The following is a 17,396-nucleotide window of genomic DNA, read 5'->3' on the forward strand; positions in this document are numbered from 1 at the left end:
ATTTTAATGGTAATTAATGATTGTCTAGATGTAGAAAACGTTAATTTTACCTTGCTGTACAGGTTATAATTATTTTTATATCTTCAATCTAATAAACATCACATGTATAATTTCTAAAGCTTCAACACTAACCAGGTGGTAATTGAGAAACATCAACAACATCATCAGCGTTAACAGCTGGAGCATCTTCAGTGGAATCAGATAATGGAGTTCTTGGTAATGCCATCATACCAGATCTGGCAACTTCCAAGACACCAAATGGACGAATTAAAGTTAAGAATGATGAGATTCTTGAAGGTTTAGCACTCAATTCAACAATGATATTTCTATCACTAATATCAACAACTTTACCACCAAATTGGTCAACAATTTTTTGAATTGCTGAAAAATATTCATTCTTTAATCTTAAAATTTCTGAAACTGTTAAATTTCTTGGATGGTATTTAGAGCCACTTGCATTAGAGTCTTGTGAACCTGTTAGATCACCATGATGTTCCAATAAATCTTCAAAATATTCTGGACCTAAAAGAGAAACCCTAGCTAGTAATAATTCTCTTTTAATGATTTCCGCATTTGTATAATCTAAAACAGCATAAACTGGAACTAAGCCTTCGATTTGTCTTCTAGCTTGTTCAATAACTGCATCTTTTTCTCTTAAACAAATGGTCATTCTTGAAAGGTCTTTAACTTCAGTATTTGAAACAACTAAAGAATCAATGTTGAAACCTCTAGCAGCTAAAGTACCAGAGACTAAAGATAAAACACCCGGTTCATTTTGAACAAGACAACTTAACACATGTTGTTTGACTGGTGGCTTAACATCAGATGGAGATTCGTATAAAATAGAAGCAACTGCTGATTCTGCACTCCATTTTGGGGTTTCTAAAGTTGGTAATGGTGGTCTTTGTTTATTTCTCAACAACTTATAAGCCAAGGCTGAAGTTGAAGATGAGTTTGATCTTTGACCCAATTGGCGAATGAGCCTTTGATTCAAAGATGATTTCAGTATAGGAGAAACCATGATTTGAGCTGAATGATGAGATATAATGTGGAAAGTTGATAAGAAATGATTCATTTTTGACTTTTTTTTTCTTCCAACATGATGAATTCGCGACTTGTGGAGTTTTGGCATAGGGTAATGGCGAAACAGGGCCGTCGCCGGACAGGCGCTTTTAAGCTCTGTGAACTTCAAAAATGGCTGATGAATGAAAGTGATGATGATGGATTTGACTGAGAGGGTTCATTTGTAGCGTGTAGTTGGTTGTGTTGTGTGCTGTGGTTGTATTCTTCATTTCAGTTGATCTAACCATTTCAAGTTCTTGTTGGTGGTGCCAATGATTTCTAGATGCTGATTAACTCTGTGTGATTTGTTCTCAATCTTGTTGACTATTGGAGGTAGCTTACCCAGGTTCTTATCAAAATCATCATGGTTCTTTTTGAATGTGGATTCAATTGCTTCTACGTTGAACAATTGTGTCAACGGTGTTCCTCTGACCTCTTTCCAATCTGGCGGCAAGGTATTTGATGATTTGGACATGCTAATCGAGGAATCTGGGATAAGGTAAATGGGCCTGGATGGAAGGTAGCAGGTGGTAATTATGCTTTGTGTATTCAATGAATTGAGCAAATACTAATTTTTAGTCTTTTATTCCTGTTGTTGATTGACCAGAACAAAACGTTTTCAAAAACATTGGCCTCGCGAAAATCGAATAATTCGCCATGGGACAGCCCAATGCTCTCAAAGGGCAACGTCAAGCTTGTATAGATGCTGGTAATACAACTAGCTACAAAGATAGCAAACATCTTCTGAGAACATCCTATTTAATATATACATCCAAACAAAAGTAAACACAAGTATTAGCTGTGAGTATCGTAGTAGAGTCAAAATGCTATAGAAGGTACAAGTATTTCAACTGAACTTACAATACTCAGAATAACATTGCTCTTACCTGTAAGAGTGAGCCCGCATATGGTGGATTACAAGCCAATACACGGTCAATGTAGCCAGGGATTGTTGTAGAGAAAGTAAGAAAGAAGGAAAACAACATTTTGAATTTTTTTTCGCCTTTATGAACGGGCTATTGAACCGTTGTCAAATGACAGTCGAGAAAAATCAAAACATGGAAAAAAAATACACGACTTCCCTCAACAACATCAAAACAAATAATAAAGTGACAATAAAATCAACATCTATCATGTCAGCTCAGAAAGAACAAAAACAAAAACAACAAATTACCTATTTTGAAAAACAAAGAGATGCTTTGATCTCAGAAATTGCAATCGTAAGTGACAATAACAAATTTGGTAATGGCATCATTTAACTAACAAAATCAGTCAATGGATTCAGTTTTGAACAATGTTAACGCGTTGAATAGATCATTAGAAGGTTCTATTGCTGTTGGTAAAGAATTTGACAGTGTGTCAAGTTTATGGAGTAATTTCTATGATGGTTTGGCACAAGTTGAACAATTACGTGCTCAACAAAATCCAGAAGACGTTGATGAAAACCATCAGGATGAACAACCAGAGTCTCAAGATCAAGAGATGAGATCAGATGTCCCAATAAGTGATAGTCAAGAAGAAGAAAATAGAATGGATGTTGAACAAGAACCATTGAATGAAAATGTCGAACTACATGAACAACCAATTAATGACAGTTAATTATACTATAGAACAACCTATAAATGATCTTCTTTTATGATATGATGTTACTCTCTTATTTGATTTTCCCTCAGACCCTTTTGTTTGCTGCTGCTGCTGCTGGTCCTCATTATCACCAAGATATAATATATTGGTGATTGTATTTGTTCTTGTCTTTGGCATCAGTAAGCCAACTGGTTGTTGTGGTTTGGCCTCCGTTGTGCTTAATATAGCCAATTGTTCAAAAACTTTGATATAACTTTCCCTATCAACCAATGAACACTCCATATATTTACATCCCAACTTTTTAGCATACTTATAACAATAGTCATATGGTGGAACTTTATCAATTTTAGTTTTATCAAACCTAACTTCAGATCCAATACCAACAATAATTTTGATTGAATTTGGACAATGTGTTTCCAACTCTGGGATCCATCTTTCTTCAATATGACTTAATGATTCCAACCTATCCAATGTGAAACAGATCAATACACCTTTAGCATTGGCATAAGCTAATGGACGGAACCTATCAAAATATTCATCACCAGGAAAATCCCAAATCTGAAGGTCAACTATGGTATTATTATTAAAATTGATTGATTTATCATAAGTTTCAAAAAGTACTGATTTTGGTGCTGTTGAAAACTTCTTGTTCAAATATGTCAAAACAAGACTTGTTTTACCACAATTGGAATCACCAATAAGGACAACTGTTGCAGATTTCTGAATACGCGGTCCTATAGCTTTGATTGAGTTTGCTCTGGATCTTGCAGTAGTAGCTCTTTTTGTTGCTGGTCTTGAGCTATGACTGTAATGCCTGTTGGAAGTTGTGATTGATCTTGAAGGGCTTGGTCTTTGGAACTGCTGGTTTTGGTGCTTTGGGCTATTTTTGAAAGATCTTAGTGGAGGATTATCAACGTTACAATTTTCATCGTTGATTGGGTAAAGAACTGAAGGGTTATTCATGGTGTTGTTCATAGTGCTGTTGTCTGTTGGTGAAAGGTTGAATTACACAAAGTCCGATTTCAGGTTTTTTCAAGTTGAAAGAAATTCTACAGTACTAAACTACCACAAACAACAATATTCTATAGCAAATTAAAGATTGTATACATGTTATAAAGCAAATTGGTCATTAGTCATTAGAAGTCATAGCAAAAGTTGGTCATAGGTCACAATAATTATTTCTTTGAGAGATATGAATGAAGGTGGTTGATATTGGCTCGTTTAGATAAACCAACACGATATGGAATTGGTGTTTTTTTAGCGCAAAGTTCAGCTAGTGTAGATTTTCTCTTTGTGGGTCTAGTAGTGGTGGTTCCTTTCTTTGATGTTGTTACAGCGGCTGAAAGACTGTCCTTTTCAAGATCAGGTTGAGAGTCGTTAGCTTCAGTATTATTTTCTTTGATGGTATTTGGTTCTTCACTTAGGTCTGTTGGTACACTATTGTCCATTTGAACATTTTCTTTCTTGTTGAAGGCTTCAGCATCCAGTATTTCAAGTGAATTTTCTTCCTCCACCTTCTTGGCAACAACATTCACTCTTTCATCCTTCTGTTCGTCATGTGAATCTTGTTGTTCTTTCTTATAAACAGCCATTCCCTTCCCACTATCCAAGTTCTTCTCATACCAGCCTTTACTCCCTGCAACGTCGTAGACTTCAATTTTTTCTAGCACTATATCTTGAGATCCTTCACTTTCATCATTTGTGTGCTCTGAAGCATTTTCATCATCTTCCAAAACACTTTTCAAATCTTCTGCTTTCAATGAATTGTTGTCATCCTCTTTATGGTCACCATGTGAAACCATCGAGGTCATCTGGGTTGATTCTTGTATTATACTGAAATCCTTCTCTATTGTCGAACTGTCGACATTATCTGGAAGTAATACACTCAAAAGATCTTTCTTTTTCTTCTTGGATTCACCAGGATCTGTTTTGGATCTTTTAATAACTCTCCTTGAGTTAAAACCTTCATCAACAATTGACGTGGCGGCTCGTTTTCTTTGAACCAATTTGAACGGATCCTCAGCATCATCTGAATCATCTTCTGAATCCATCACTTCAAACCCCAGAAGTTCCAGCCCATCATCCTCTTGACCATCATCTTCTTTACTATCATCACCATTAACCGCCTTTCTCTTGTTCTTCTTCAATAGGTTCTTGTGTCTGCGATCACCCAGATCAGGAAGTCCATCGTCAAGAATAGCATCACCGCTGATGCCCATGCTTCAAGTATCATATATCTTCTCTTCCAATGTGTAAGCGTGCCGTAGAACCAATCAAGCTAGTTTATTTGCTTTTGCTAGTTGGTGAGTTGAAGTAATCCTTTTGTTTAGATCTTGAGCTCAGATCTCAAGAGTGTAGAATATTCGCGCTTTTTTTCTGTTTTCGCGTCAGGTAGTAAAAAAAATCTGAAATATTTGAACCTCATCTCACTTAACAACCTTGATTCTCTAAAGCTGTCCGCTCAGCTCGTGAGGGAGTTGATAATTTTGCTGTGTGTTTTGGTTTGTTGGTAGTTTGGGTATGTCATCGGTCAGCTTGCTGAGGATCAATCTCAAAGTATTATTCAATTTAGTTCGGTTCTTACCTGATGATCAAGAAATTATTCAAGCTTCTTTACCAGATACTTTATCAACCATTGTAATTGCTCAGATTGTGGAGGGAAACACCACACCCGAACACCACTCAGTTAAGCTGTTTTTGAAGTATATGTGTGTCAAGGTTACTGGTTATAGAGATCTGTTCAATATTGGTCGTATGGATTTGAAGTATTGTTGTGGAAAAGATTTCATGTTTTTTCTCAACAAGCATCTTGATCTAGGATACTTTTGAACCTTACAAAAAGAAGTAATCTCAATGGACTTGCTTTAAGTCTGTTTAGTATTGACATCATACAAAAAACGGTTCAATTGGCGCATCCCGGCTTTGATCTTGATGGAATAAGTTCATTCTTATCCCCCAAGGTTGGACTCAACACACATTCTATTTCCGGCTTCCTTGGTTGCCTCTTTTCGAGGCAGCACAGTGCTTCTGATTATTTGTGTGTTTTAAATCTTATATGCCCGTCAGAGGTTTTGTTAAAATGGTTCTTTTTTCAAGTGATTATTTTTCTTTCCAAATTTTAGAAAAGAATAAAAGTCGTTCCAATCAAAAAGAGAATTGCTCACTCAAGGATTTAGCCCTGTTTTGATTGCTTGAAGTTTAGTTTCTTTAGAATATTGGGACCACTAAGGAACACGTCTAGGTTGATGATATATTGTTCCTTGCAAGAATACGATTGATTCATCTCATCACAACATTCCCATCTTACTACAGTTCTGATTGAAGTGGTGTAACTACGTCGATTATTTGTGAATCTTTAAATGTCTCTATTGATGAAGGGCCCGGTTAGTATGATCATCTGAACCAGATTGTGAATCAAGAACTGGGATCAGCGCACAAACTTTTATTGTGTCGCGTCGGATTCAAGATAGTTTATTGATTTACTCATATATTGCGTTGGTTACGTATGCTACTCGCAGACTTGGTGGTGGTCAAACATTACTCCTACAGAATTATCTTGACCTCGAGTGGATAGCCCTCCTCCATTTTTTCCACTGTAAGTTACTTTCACTATTGATCATACAAGAAATACAAAGCTAACATCTATTCATTATTATCTATTAAGAACATAAAGGATCAGTAAGACCTTGTGTCCAATTATAAGATCCCAAAATCAATAACATACCAATATACGAAACAGCAAGACTAACAAACCCATATTTGTAACTATTAGGAGATTTTATTGTATAGAGCTCAACAACAAAAGTACTAACCGTAGATAATGCACCACAGAACCCATCATCCAATCCTTGAATCATATGACACGCTAATACGGAATTTATTATTCTTCCACCATTGGGTAGTTTCCCTCTACTCAATAGATTTAACATTGCAAGCACCAAAGTTGCAAAAACATTACAGGTAAACGTACCAAGGGGGAACCTTTTGAACTTTGGGTTCAGTAATTTGGAAACATAGAATCTGGTCCAACAACCAATTGGTGCAACTATACATGAAAATGTCCATGATCTCCAATTCCTTATAGCTATCAAACATATAACTGCAATCCATGCCAGAATACCACATAAAGCCGCTAAATTTTCAATAAGTTTCATATGTGGAATTTTAGGATCATATAATTTAATTAAATGTTTCCCAAAATGTAATCCAGCAATGGATACACACATTTGAGTAATAAAGACAGAGGCACATTCCATAATCCCATAAGCACCATTAGGATAATGATAATATTTACCAATAGAAATATCAGCAGACTTGACAAATGCTTCTAATATCAATGAAGAAAATGAAGATAGTGTACCACAGAATCCAGTAGCCAACCCAGTATATAATGCAACAGTTGCTTTTGGCGCATAATCCTTCCAAGCACGTTGTGATTGGATCAACATACCCATCACTACACATGCTGTGAAATTTGCCCAAATAACACCACCAACAAACGCACCACTATAGGTAGTTAATACAGTTAAACCTTTTCTGGCTAGGACACCTAATATTGCGAAAAAAGCCAAGATTGAGAGCAGTTTGATTTCTTTGAAGACTCTTGTTCCTTTTGCTTCAGATATTTTTGTATTGAGTGTATCTAGTCTTGTCTTTTCAATATCAACACTTGGATGAGCTATGTTACTATCCTCGGGTAATATTTGATGTAGTGAAACTAAATCCTCACCAGAGCCACCTTCAGCAGTTTGAACCACTTCAGAGCGGGAATAAGCTCTGGGTCTTGTTTCAACATTGGAAGTCTCTTGTGGTGAGTTTGAATACTCTTCAGTATTGTCATTATCTCGGATGGGTTTAGTATTGCTTTTACCTCTGTTCACGAGATCATTTCTATCACTCGATTTACCAGCACCAGTATAAACTTTGTTATTGTAGGCTTCATCGCCACTGCTTATCTTTGACGACGATGAATTATCCTCTAGAGACATGTTGGAGTTTTTGGTATAGCTGTTTGGTAATGACTCAAGCTGGTTTGTTTTGAAAAGACTCTTTTTTTTAAAGCCGTCTCTTGATTGTTGATATAAACCAAAATTCAAAAACTTTCTTAGTCACTATGCTTCAAAACGTTTAAAGACCATAATACCAAACAGTTGATCAAAGTCCATGAAATAGTTGAATAATGAAATATCAATTAAAGGTAAAGCACTAAAAACTTCAAATTAAACGCAATTTGTATTAGCCAAGTCCAGAGTGGCCATATCAGCGGATAATTGGTACCGGGCAGCAAACCTGGCCATTCCCAAATTTTTCGCGCCTACATAGAAAATTTTATTTATCAGATGCGATGAGCTTTTAATTTGATGTAAATTGATACAATATCTCATATAGCTAAAATGGATGACGGATTATTGTTAAATTTCAGTACTGATGTATCTGATCCTGCTCCAAGCAAGTCAAACTCCAAAGTAGTTGGTGGTAAATGGAAAGACCGTCGTAAAGCTCAGTTATCTGCAAGAGGTATAACAAAGAAAGATAAATCCAAAACAGGTGCCAATAGTAAACCCATAAAACCAAGAGCTTCTGATGATAAAGTTGATGATAAGATTGGAAATACTGATACACCATCTTCAAATCCAGTTAGAAAAAGACCTGCAAATTCCGAGCATGAGAATAAGGGCCCAACTAAACAAGCTAGATTCACTGAAGGAAGAGGTACTGCTGGTAAAAATGATACTTATGTCTCATCGTTATTTACTTCAAATCCAACATTAACTGAAAGAGATTATACTAAAGAGCTAGAAGTCCATGAACCTTCAAATGCTCCATTGGCAGATTCTACAAGTTTTGATGGTCTAGGTATAAAAGAAATATTGGCAAAACATTTAATTGAGAACCTTTCTTTAAAACATCCAACAAAGATTCAAAGATCAGTTCTACCAAGACTGCTAACAAGAGAAAGGGATTTATTTGTCCAAGCTCAAACAGGTTCTGGTAAAACTTTAGCATTTGTCTTGCCAATTTTCCAAAAATTAATGGAGATTGAAGGCCTTAACCGTACAACTGGTATCTTTGCATTGATTTTAGCACCAACAAGAGAATTGGCTACCCAAATCTATTCTGTTATTGAATCGTTATCACGTTGTTGTCATAGAATTGTTCCAGGTATTGTTATTGGTGGTGAAAAAAAGAAATCAGAAAAGGCAAGATTAAGAAAAGGTGTGAATATTTTGGTTGCAACTCCTGGTAGATTAGCTGACCATATTGAAAATACTGAACGTTTAGATTTATCCAACATAAGGTATGTTGTATTAGATGAAGGTGATAAATTGATGGAATTGGGGTTTGAAGAAACTATTGCCAAAATTTTATCAGATATTGAAAAAACTTCTAGAATATCAGCAACAACAAGAATATATCCAACTTTACCTCATAAAAGAGTCAATGTCTTGTGTTCAGCAACCATCAAGAGTAATGTTAAAAAACTTGGTGAAATTTCACTGAACGATGCAGAAATGGTTAATTCTAATTCTGTTCCAGATGCTGAAGATCTTGAAATGGCTGAAAATGTCGCTGCTCCAGATCAATTGATACAACAAGTTTGTGTTGTTCCTCCAAAATTAAGATTAGTTTCACTTGCATCAATTTTGAAAAATATAACGATACAAAAATCAGGATCACGTACAATGATTTTCTTATCATGTTCAGATTCTGTTGATTTCCATTTCTCTGTGTTTGCTAAAGGTGGGAAACTTTTAAACAAGGCAACAAGTGAATACCAAGAGGCTAATAGTCAATCTACAGTGATAACTTCCCCATTATTAGGAGAAAACACATTTGTTTACAAGCTTCATGGTTCGTTATCTCAACAAGTGCGTACTGCTACACTATCTGCATTTTCTAAAGCTCCAGAAGATCAACATACAATAATGCTTTGTACAGATGTTGCATCAAGAGGTTTGGATTTACCATATATCTCCACTGTTATTGAATACGATCCTCCATTTGCTACAGAAGACCATTTGCATAGAATTGGTCGTACTGCTCGTGCTGGTAAAGCTGGTAAATCATTCTTATTTTTATTACCAACAGAAGAGAAGTATCTTGAATTAATAGAACATTATCATCCAAACGGTGTTCAACACAAGTCATATGAAGCTCTATTACAACTAGGTTTTGGTGCTAAATGGGATTTTGATGCCACCACATGGCATTTAAATGTTGAAAGATGGTTATTAGAGGATGAAGGAGCTCACGAAAAGGCTGTTAAAGGTTTCACGAGTCATATCAGAGCTTATGCTACACATATTTCTGCTGAAAAGAAAGTTTTTAACATCAAAGCATTGCATTTAGGCCATTTAGCTAAAAGTTTTGGTCTTCGTGAAACTCCAAAGAAACTTGGAGGTAAATCAACTGGCGGTGATGGTAAGAAGAAGAAAGAAAATCCAAAAGATAAAATGTTTCGTGTGGCTAGAATGGCTGTTAAGGCTCAAAGTGATGAATTTAATTTTATGTGATGACTTTTAATATTTTCTACTCTGCATTTTGTTTTTTTTTTCCAATTAATTAACATGCATTTCTCATTCAAATCTTTTGTAGATAACCTTGTTGTATCAATCTCTCGACATCCGCTTTACGTACGAAAAACTGTGAATCTTTAGTTAAATTGAAAACACCATACTCTGTTTGAATCTCACCAGCATCCTTTATCACTCTAACATCTATGAAAACATCCTTTGGCGGTACCAGCGATCCAGAAAGGTCAACTTCTGCAAATGAACTTTTATAATCAATAAGTATATCTGAATAGGCTTTGAAATATTCAATCTCATTATGATTTGTCAATTCTGGTTCTGTATTTTCCCATGCAAGTTGGTCAAGCCTTTGAGCTCTGAGTTTCTCATAAGCTAGCAAACAACGCTTATTACGACGCATACAAAGATGTGTCACAAAGACTTGTGCCTGGTCAGCACGATCTGAGAACTCATCTTGACCCAGCATGTCCTTCTGCCTGTCTAAATCTTTTGTTTCCTTAACAATGCTTCTTATTAGTTCATCTTGAAAAAGTGCTAGAGATTCCAGGTTTTGTGCTCTCTTTGCTTCATTCACCAGCTTAGCAGCATGATCACCGTACATTTTGATATCTTTTTACCTTGTAATGTCTTTAAACAAGTATGATTGAATTCGTGTTTATGGTTTTTCACTTTTTCGTGTCAGTCGCAGTCGCGATTTTCTGTAGATTGAATTCGCGGGATGAGGCGAGTAAAAAATCAAAACAAAAAACAAACAAGATCTGTATTTTGAATTGACATATAACATCTCGTTCAGTCCAAGGGGAAAGGGTCTTTACAATTCAAGGATGTCCTCAAGAATCACATATGGGAAGAAGGGTAGAAGGCTAGGTACTGGAGCTGCTAGACTGCAACCAGCTGTGGAATTCTCTCCAAAAAAGGAAAACAATATAACTGATAGACCTTTAACCACATCGTCAAGCACACAAGAGAGCGACAATGCTCCTCTCACATCTCCATTCAATTCACCAACCAAGAGAGCACCTAGAAAAGAGATTGTACCAGATGTTGAGGATCAAGGGTTCGATTTTGGTGTTTTTGATTTGGAAGAAGATGATGTCAAACCTGCCATGCCAAAGAAGGTTAATAGAACTAGAACCAAGCTAAAAAAAGTTGAATCTAAAAATGAATCAACAGATACAATACCCACATCTCCCAGTGCCTCTCTGGGAAGCTTCTTTGTTGAATCAAGTGCCAAACCTACTTGGTCACCTTCAAAGTCCACATCTGCCTCTCCAAAAAAAGAGAATATAACTTTACAAAAATCACCAACCTTATCATTCACCAAAAAGATCAATAACTCAAAAGTTGAACCAAAGAAAGTGGTCAGAAAGAGCCTCAAAAGACCATTGAAACTACAAGATACTGAAGCTGCTGGTGATGTGTGGGATCTACTTTCTGATATTCCTCAAGAACGACCAAAGAAGAAAACCATGGTTTTTAAGGAAAAAGATGTTGAAATGACAGATTTATCAACAACCAATTCCAACACTGAATCTCAGGAGAATGAACTGATATCTTTTTTCAATACTCAACAAACCGATACTCAACCTGACGATGAACCAAGTACACCTGCACCAGAAGACACACAACTCCTAAGGGAATCAACAGCATCACCAAGAATCTCGAAAACCCTCAAAACGTATGGTTTACAAAGAAGTTTCCTACTTGAGAAGCAAAACCAAGATGGGCAGGACCAACTTGGAACTCAGGAAGAACATGATACAACGCTCACAAGTGAACAAGATCAAGATAACACTGAAGGTTTGAAGACCATTTCAAATTTGAGGGCACAAGGTGAAAATGCACAGTTTTTGGATGAGCTAAATTTCATAGTGGAAGGAATAGAGACTCCATCTTCTATAACTTCATCTCTTTTGGAGCTTGCTATAAGGCTTTTTGATAATGAATTTCTCAACCTATTGAAACATCATGGTTTACCATCTTTTCATAAAGATATTGATGCTGATAAATTATTACAAGTTTTTGTGTTTGGGTTTATTGCCTGTAAGGTATTAGAAGGTGGAAATGGGAAAATTATGTTTGATGATCAGTTGGTCCACATTGTGAAAACTCTACTCAGTTGTAACAATGAAGTTGAGGCTATAAAAGAATCAAGAGCCACAAAAGCTATTTTCAAGGAATTCAAGGATAAATTAGGTGATATTTATACACCAGCATTTTTGGGTCTTACATTTCTTATACAAAATAATTTATTCATCAATGCTGAAATATTCGAGACTTTAATTGAACTGTTCATGAACTTGAATTCCAAGAATGATCAAGATATAAAGATGATCAACATGATACTGCTATTATTTGAATCATTTTTGGGATCAACGCAAGCTGTTGACGATAAATTTGAGAAGATTGTTCCTGTTCTTCTTGAGTTGAATATTAAAGATCAAAATTGTCGCATTGCTCTCCTCAAGGTATTGATTGTGCTCTCTGTGAAAAAGTTTGAACCTGTTTTCAGTGAAGTTTTGGTTGATAGATCTATTGAAAGCTCAATTCAAAATTCAAATACCTCTGTGGGGCTTTTAGAACTTGGGTTGTTGATAAATTTAGTTGAAAAAGATGCTTGTTGTAAACGAGCGTTGAATAAGGCAAATTTGAAAAGATTATACAGACTACAGAGCAAGTTGCAGGGTGAATCTAAGGATTATTATTCCTTATTGATTGGAATTATGCTAACCAAGTTTCCTCATGTGCTCAAAAATACATTTCATGAGGATGATATAACGGACATAGCATCTCATTTACAAAACTTCAATTCGAAAGGAAACACATTGATAAGTCTACAAGTTGAAGAAATCGTATCAAAAATGCATAAATTGAAAATCATAATATAAGGGAAATGATCTATGGTGCTATTCTAACCAAATTCCATGGTTGATCTTCAGAATCACGTCTGTAAACAATACGATCATGTAAACGACTTGGGCGTCCTTGCCAAAATTCAATCTCTAGTGGTATAATTCTTAACCCACCCCAAAACTCTGGACATGGGATTTCATCAACACCTTCGAATTCTTTTTCTCTTTTGGAATAAACGTCATCAAACTCTTCACGGCTCTTGATAACGCTGGACTGAGGACTTGACCAAGCACCAATACGTGAACCTCTAGGTCTTGTATCAAAGTATCTTTGAGAAATTTCTCTTGGAACAAACTCAGTCTTACCTTCAACTCTTACTTGACGCTGTAGATTAGGCCAAAACCAAGTTAGAGCAGCTTGTGGGTTTGACTTGATGTCTCTGGCCTTTTTGGAACTATCCCAATTTGAATAAACGACAAATCCTTTATGATCCAATTCTTTGAAAAGAACAACTCTTGAAGAAACTCTTCCTGAAGGTAATTCAGCAGTGGCAAAATTTGCAGACTCTGGCAATTTCTCATCTTTTTGAGCTTCATCAAACCATTTCTTGAATTGAATTATTGGATTTTGATCAACTTGATCAATCTCAAGTGATCCTTTTTCGTATTGGTAAGTCTTTGGAGCAACTACATGGACAAGTTAGCTATATCCCGAGTAGAAGAATGAGCAGTTAAATCAACTTACAAACTAGTGGTTCTTCTTCCTTTTGAGTAGACATTGTGCTGATATATCTTTTGTGGTGTATAGTACAAAGTATTTCACCAAATAACAATCACCAGCTTTTATAAGTGCAGCAGCTCTCGGATTTTATTTTTAAGAGTCAACCATCACGTGAAAGAAACTGACTCAGGTTAACACGGCTGGAGATACCTCTTTGTGGATGTCTAAACTACAGACTTTAGTTTGAAAAGGCTATCATATAGATGAATAGTAAAAAACCACATAGTTATTTGAGTCATAGTATTATACGGGAAATATATCACTACATGTTGTTTTGTAGGCTTCTTAGTGAACCCGTTCCAACTGACAGATCTGATAGATTCAAACCCCAGAAAATTACATCTTGGCCTTAATCCAATAAGTGCAATGTTTTTTATAAGTCTATTATACATGTTCGTGTCCTTTCCCTTAGTTACCTCTATTTGTGTCAAAATCATTATTTGGTCCATACTCATCAAAAATACCGAACAGACTAGCATATTCCTCACTAGATAAAACATTTGAATTGGGCATATAACCACTTGAAACCCGTTGAGTATCTATAATATTCGGAGGATTCAAGAGCTTATGCAAATCATCACTATCAATATTGAATATATTATTTTGATTAATTGCAGATGGTGAAAGATTGAATGATGAAGATTCTCCAGATTCACTAGCTCTTTTGGTGTAGCCATTCACTGGATCATAAAATGAGCCACCACCAGCACCACTTGGATTAAAGCTACTTGGATGATTTAATTGATTGTTGATGCTATCATTTTTACGAACTGCAGGTTGTAAAACTGACACAAGATTTGAGTTTGATGTTTCAATCAATTTTGAAATTTCTTGATTAATTAAATCCAAAAGGAAATTACTTTTTGGAATACGTTCTGGTGTGAAACTTTGTAGATGATTGTGTAAAACATTATTATCACTTGCAAAATTTTTCAACAAATCAAATGCAGCTTTATCAAAATCAAAACCTGGATCTTTCATCTTGTGATAAATCATTCTAAAAGCAGTAACAAGTCTTGTAAAGTTATAGTGAGAAACACTCATTTTTGTCAGTAGTTGTAAACAATTTTCAAGGTTGTAGCAAATCACATCTAAAAACTCTTTTAAAAGTTCATATCTTTGAATATCGGTTTCCTTCACCATTGCTTTACCTTGAATAATTCTTAGTGCTATCGATGACAAGTTGAAAAAAGCTCTGAAAATGGCAGGACCAGCATTAGCTCTGAAATAAAAAGCAAAACCTTTACCGACATAAATTTCCTCATTAAATGCCAAATTCATTGCAGTATTAACAATTTTCAATGAAAGTTGTAAAACATCCTCCAAATATTTAAAAGCTTGTTTGGTGTTTTTTTGATCTTCAAAATGACGGAATAAATTGGTGTTTAAATATAAAGTTACTGAAGTAACTTCAAACAAATAGCAAATCTTCTTTATTCTAGCAAAATTTGGTAGTGATTTGTCACTCAATATATCTTTTAAAGATCCAATTTTGAATTGTGCAAAATTTTCAGATTTTTTAATCAAGTGAATTAAATCTAAAACTGATGGGGGATTTTTAATATTTCCAATAGCTTGGTAAATGTCTCTAAATAATTGACTCTTTTCCTCACAAAATTTGAAGTCCTTGATGAGATAACGATCATTATCATCTTCTTGGCCATCAAGGAATGGCAGTTTTGTATCATAAGAACGATCATCGATGATATGCAAAGGTAAACCTAAGGTCATTGATTGATTTGCATCCATTTCCAACAACTTGTACCATATTCTTCTCCATAGTTGAGCATGTGCCTTCTTCTTTACCGAGTTGGCCAGTGAGACCAATTCATCTGGATCTCTATGAAGCCCTAAAGCATATGCACTTGAGAATAGTGAACCCAACATGATTTGATTTTCACTTCCATCACACACGTCATCATCTTCGTTACAGAATTTGTAGTAAAACTTGATGTAAATCAACAATTGCATCAATCTCAAACTGAATGGTTTTCTCCAGTACTTGTATTGGTCCAAACATAAGTGAACAGCTGTAATCAAATTTGGGTTGAATTGGAAATTTTTCAAGTCTTTCAAATCCTCTTTTTCTTCAAATTCTTTTTCAGATATACTTAAATGTGCTAATTTCAAGACAAGAAGTAACAATCCAACAATTGCAAAATCATACTTGTTTTGGATGTTTAATTTTTCAATCTTGTTATCTTTAAACCCAAGTTGTCCAATAATACCATCAATTTCAAAAAGGAACGAACCTTCATCCAAAAATGGCAAGAGTGGGTAAACAAATTTGAAAAATCTGAAGATAAGAATCATCATAACTTTTCTAGTTGGTAAAACATCCAATATGGTTTGTTCAATGGAAGATCCAACACTATTTAATCTAGAAACTTTTTGGGTCATTTTTTCCTTCTTCAACTCCTTATAACTTAAAGAACATTTACTACCATCTGAATTCAATGGATCATCTTCTTGTGCATCAAAAGGACATACATGTTTACCATTCCCTTCACTTTGTTGTTTCAACTCTTCTAGGTTTTTCCAAATATGTGTCCACAAGACCAATAAATAGTTATCCTTTCTCAAAGACGCAAGAAACGAAGCAGGACCATGACTTTCTAAACGACGCTTTTTGATAATGAATGGTAAATAGTCGAAAAACTTGACTCTTTTACTTAGATAATCATCATACTTTGGTCCTTCGGAAATAGGAGGAACATTGGTCAAAGAACTAGTTGAAGGTTGGAAAGATGGTTGAGCAAATGGTTGTGGATTGAAGAGTGGAGGTGGTGGTGCTGATTGACTAGCATACTGATAATTGTTTGATAATGGTGAAGATTGTTGAGGTTGGGATGGCGGTTGAGGGATGGAGAACGGTAATGGTTGTTGAGGTTGAGGCTGCGGAAGTTGGATTGCACCAGCAGCAATTTGACCATAGTTGGAGTTGTTGAACATTGGGGGAGTTGATCTGGATAGCTCAGTGACTGCGATGGACGCCTCCAACTGCTTGATCTTATCCTTCAAGCTCTCGATCTTGTTTTGAACAGACGGTGGTAAGTCAGCACTGGCGGGAGAGTCTGTATCGGCGCCATAAACCGAATCACCTGGAGTCCCAGCACTGGCGCCACCAGCGTTAACAGAACCAACAGGCTTAGCATGCTTCAATATATCAGCAGAGCTGATCCAGGAAGGCTCTTTATAGTGGCACAGATGGCCAACGTTACTCTTTGCACAACTGCTACATGCTGGTTTCCCTTTATCACACTAAAAAAATAAATGTTAGTACTCCGAAACACGAAAAAAAAATCAGGAAAACTCTAACGCCCAAAAAATGGTCAGATTGCAAAATACTCACCTTGATCTTTCTCTTCCGGCACACAGAACATGATGTTGGCACTCTCATTCTCTTTCTCTGTTTGAAGCCATCGCCATTCTCTTTCTGCTCTTTTGCGTTGTTGTTTGAAGAACCTCCATCCTCAGGGGATGGCCCTTCAGGACTCAACTTTTGCTGCTCGGCCATTGGGTTAAAAACCGACGATATTGAGATTTAACGTATCAACTGATAAAATCTCTTGATCGCGACGATGT

At 35.8% G+C, this 17,396-nt stretch overlaps 9 protein-coding genes across 9 annotated transcripts; 2 read left to right on the top strand and 7 right to left on the bottom strand.

The window, feature by feature from the left end:
* Positions 1-127: 127 nt before the first annotated feature.
* ILV6 (acetolactate synthase regulatory subunit) lies at positions 128-1,021 on the bottom strand (the record flags this gene model as incomplete). Its single annotated transcript, XM_019182194.1, has 1 exon — positions 128-1,021. The coding sequence occupies one exon, from the start codon at positions 1,019-1,021 to the stop codon at positions 128-130; it is 894 nt and encodes a 297-aa protein (XP_019037166.1).
* A 1,640-nt stretch (positions 1,022-2,661) lies between these two features.
* On the bottom strand, positions 2,662-3,609 carry WICANDRAFT_85125 (uncharacterized protein; the record flags this gene model as incomplete). Its single annotated transcript, XM_019185840.1, has 1 exon — positions 2,662-3,609. One exon carries the CDS (start codon positions 3,607-3,609, stop codon positions 2,662-2,664), a length of 948 nt encoding a protein of 315 aa, XP_019037167.1.
* A 162-nt stretch (positions 3,610-3,771) lies between these two features.
* Positions 3,772-4,865, bottom strand: WICANDRAFT_106377 (uncharacterized protein; the record flags this gene model as incomplete). The annotated part of the gene is made up of 1 exon (XM_019180470.1): positions 3,772-4,865. One exon carries the CDS (start codon positions 4,863-4,865, stop codon positions 3,822-3,824), a length of 1,044 nt encoding a protein of 347 aa, XP_019037168.1. The 3' UTR covers positions 3,772-3,821.
* Positions 4,866-6,305: 1,440 nt separating this feature from the next.
* Positions 6,306-7,811, bottom strand: WICANDRAFT_85126 (FluC/FEX family fluoride channel; the record flags this gene model as incomplete). The annotated part of the gene is made up of 3 exons (XM_019185841.1): positions 6,306-7,248; positions 7,633-7,673; positions 7,782-7,811. 3 exons carry the CDS (start codon positions 7,809-7,811, stop codon positions 6,306-6,308), a joined length of 1,014 nt encoding a protein of 337 aa, XP_019037169.1.
* A 212-nt stretch (positions 7,812-8,023) lies between these two features.
* Positions 8,024-10,141, top strand: DBP7 (putative ATP-dependent RNA helicase; the record flags this gene model as incomplete). The annotated part of the gene is made up of 2 exons (XM_019180471.1): positions 8,024-10,068; positions 10,131-10,141. The coding sequence occupies exons 1-2, from the start codon at positions 8,040-8,042 to the stop codon at positions 10,139-10,141; spliced, it is 2,040 nt and encodes a 679-aa protein (XP_019037170.1). The 5' UTR covers positions 8,024-8,039.
* Positions 10,142-10,227: 86 nt separating this feature from the next.
* Positions 10,228-10,779, bottom strand: PSF1 (DNA replication protein PSF1; the record flags this gene model as incomplete). The annotated part of the gene is made up of 1 exon (XM_019182072.1): positions 10,228-10,779. One exon carries the CDS (start codon positions 10,777-10,779, stop codon positions 10,228-10,230), a length of 552 nt encoding a protein of 183 aa, XP_019037171.1.
* A 207-nt stretch (positions 10,780-10,986) lies between these two features.
* Positions 10,987-13,007, top strand: WICANDRAFT_106380 (uncharacterized protein; the record flags this gene model as incomplete). Its single annotated transcript, XM_019180472.1, has 2 exons — positions 10,987-12,922; positions 12,966-13,007. Exons 1-2 carry the CDS (start codon positions 11,003-11,005, stop codon positions 13,005-13,007), a joined length of 1,962 nt encoding a protein of 653 aa, XP_019037172.1. The 5' UTR covers positions 10,987-11,002.
* Positions 13,008-13,076: 69 nt separating this feature from the next.
* On the bottom strand, positions 13,077-13,809 carry PDX3 (pyridoxamine-phosphate oxidase PDX3; the record flags this gene model as incomplete). Its single annotated transcript, XM_019183672.1, has 2 exons — positions 13,077-13,717; positions 13,776-13,809. 2 exons carry the CDS (start codon positions 13,807-13,809, stop codon positions 13,077-13,079), a joined length of 675 nt encoding a protein of 224 aa, XP_019037173.1.
* Positions 13,810-14,488: 679 nt separating this feature from the next.
* On the bottom strand, positions 14,489-17,328 carry WICANDRAFT_85130 (uncharacterized protein; the record flags this gene model as incomplete). Its single annotated transcript, XM_019185842.1, has 3 exons — positions 14,489-14,535; positions 14,672-17,072; positions 17,164-17,328. The coding sequence occupies 3 exons, from the start codon at positions 17,326-17,328 to the stop codon at positions 14,489-14,491; spliced, it is 2,613 nt and encodes an 870-aa protein (XP_019037174.1).
* Between the last annotated feature and the right edge of the window lie 68 nt (positions 17,329-17,396).

This window comes from Wickerhamomyces anomalus (assembly GCF_001661255.1).
Source record: "Wickerhamomyces anomalus NRRL Y-366-8 unplaced genomic scaffold WICANscaffold_5, whole genome shotgun sequence".
In the NCBI taxonomy this organism is placed as follows: Eukaryota; Fungi; Ascomycota; class Saccharomycetes; order Phaffomycetales; family Wickerhamomycetaceae; genus Hansenula; species Hansenula anomala.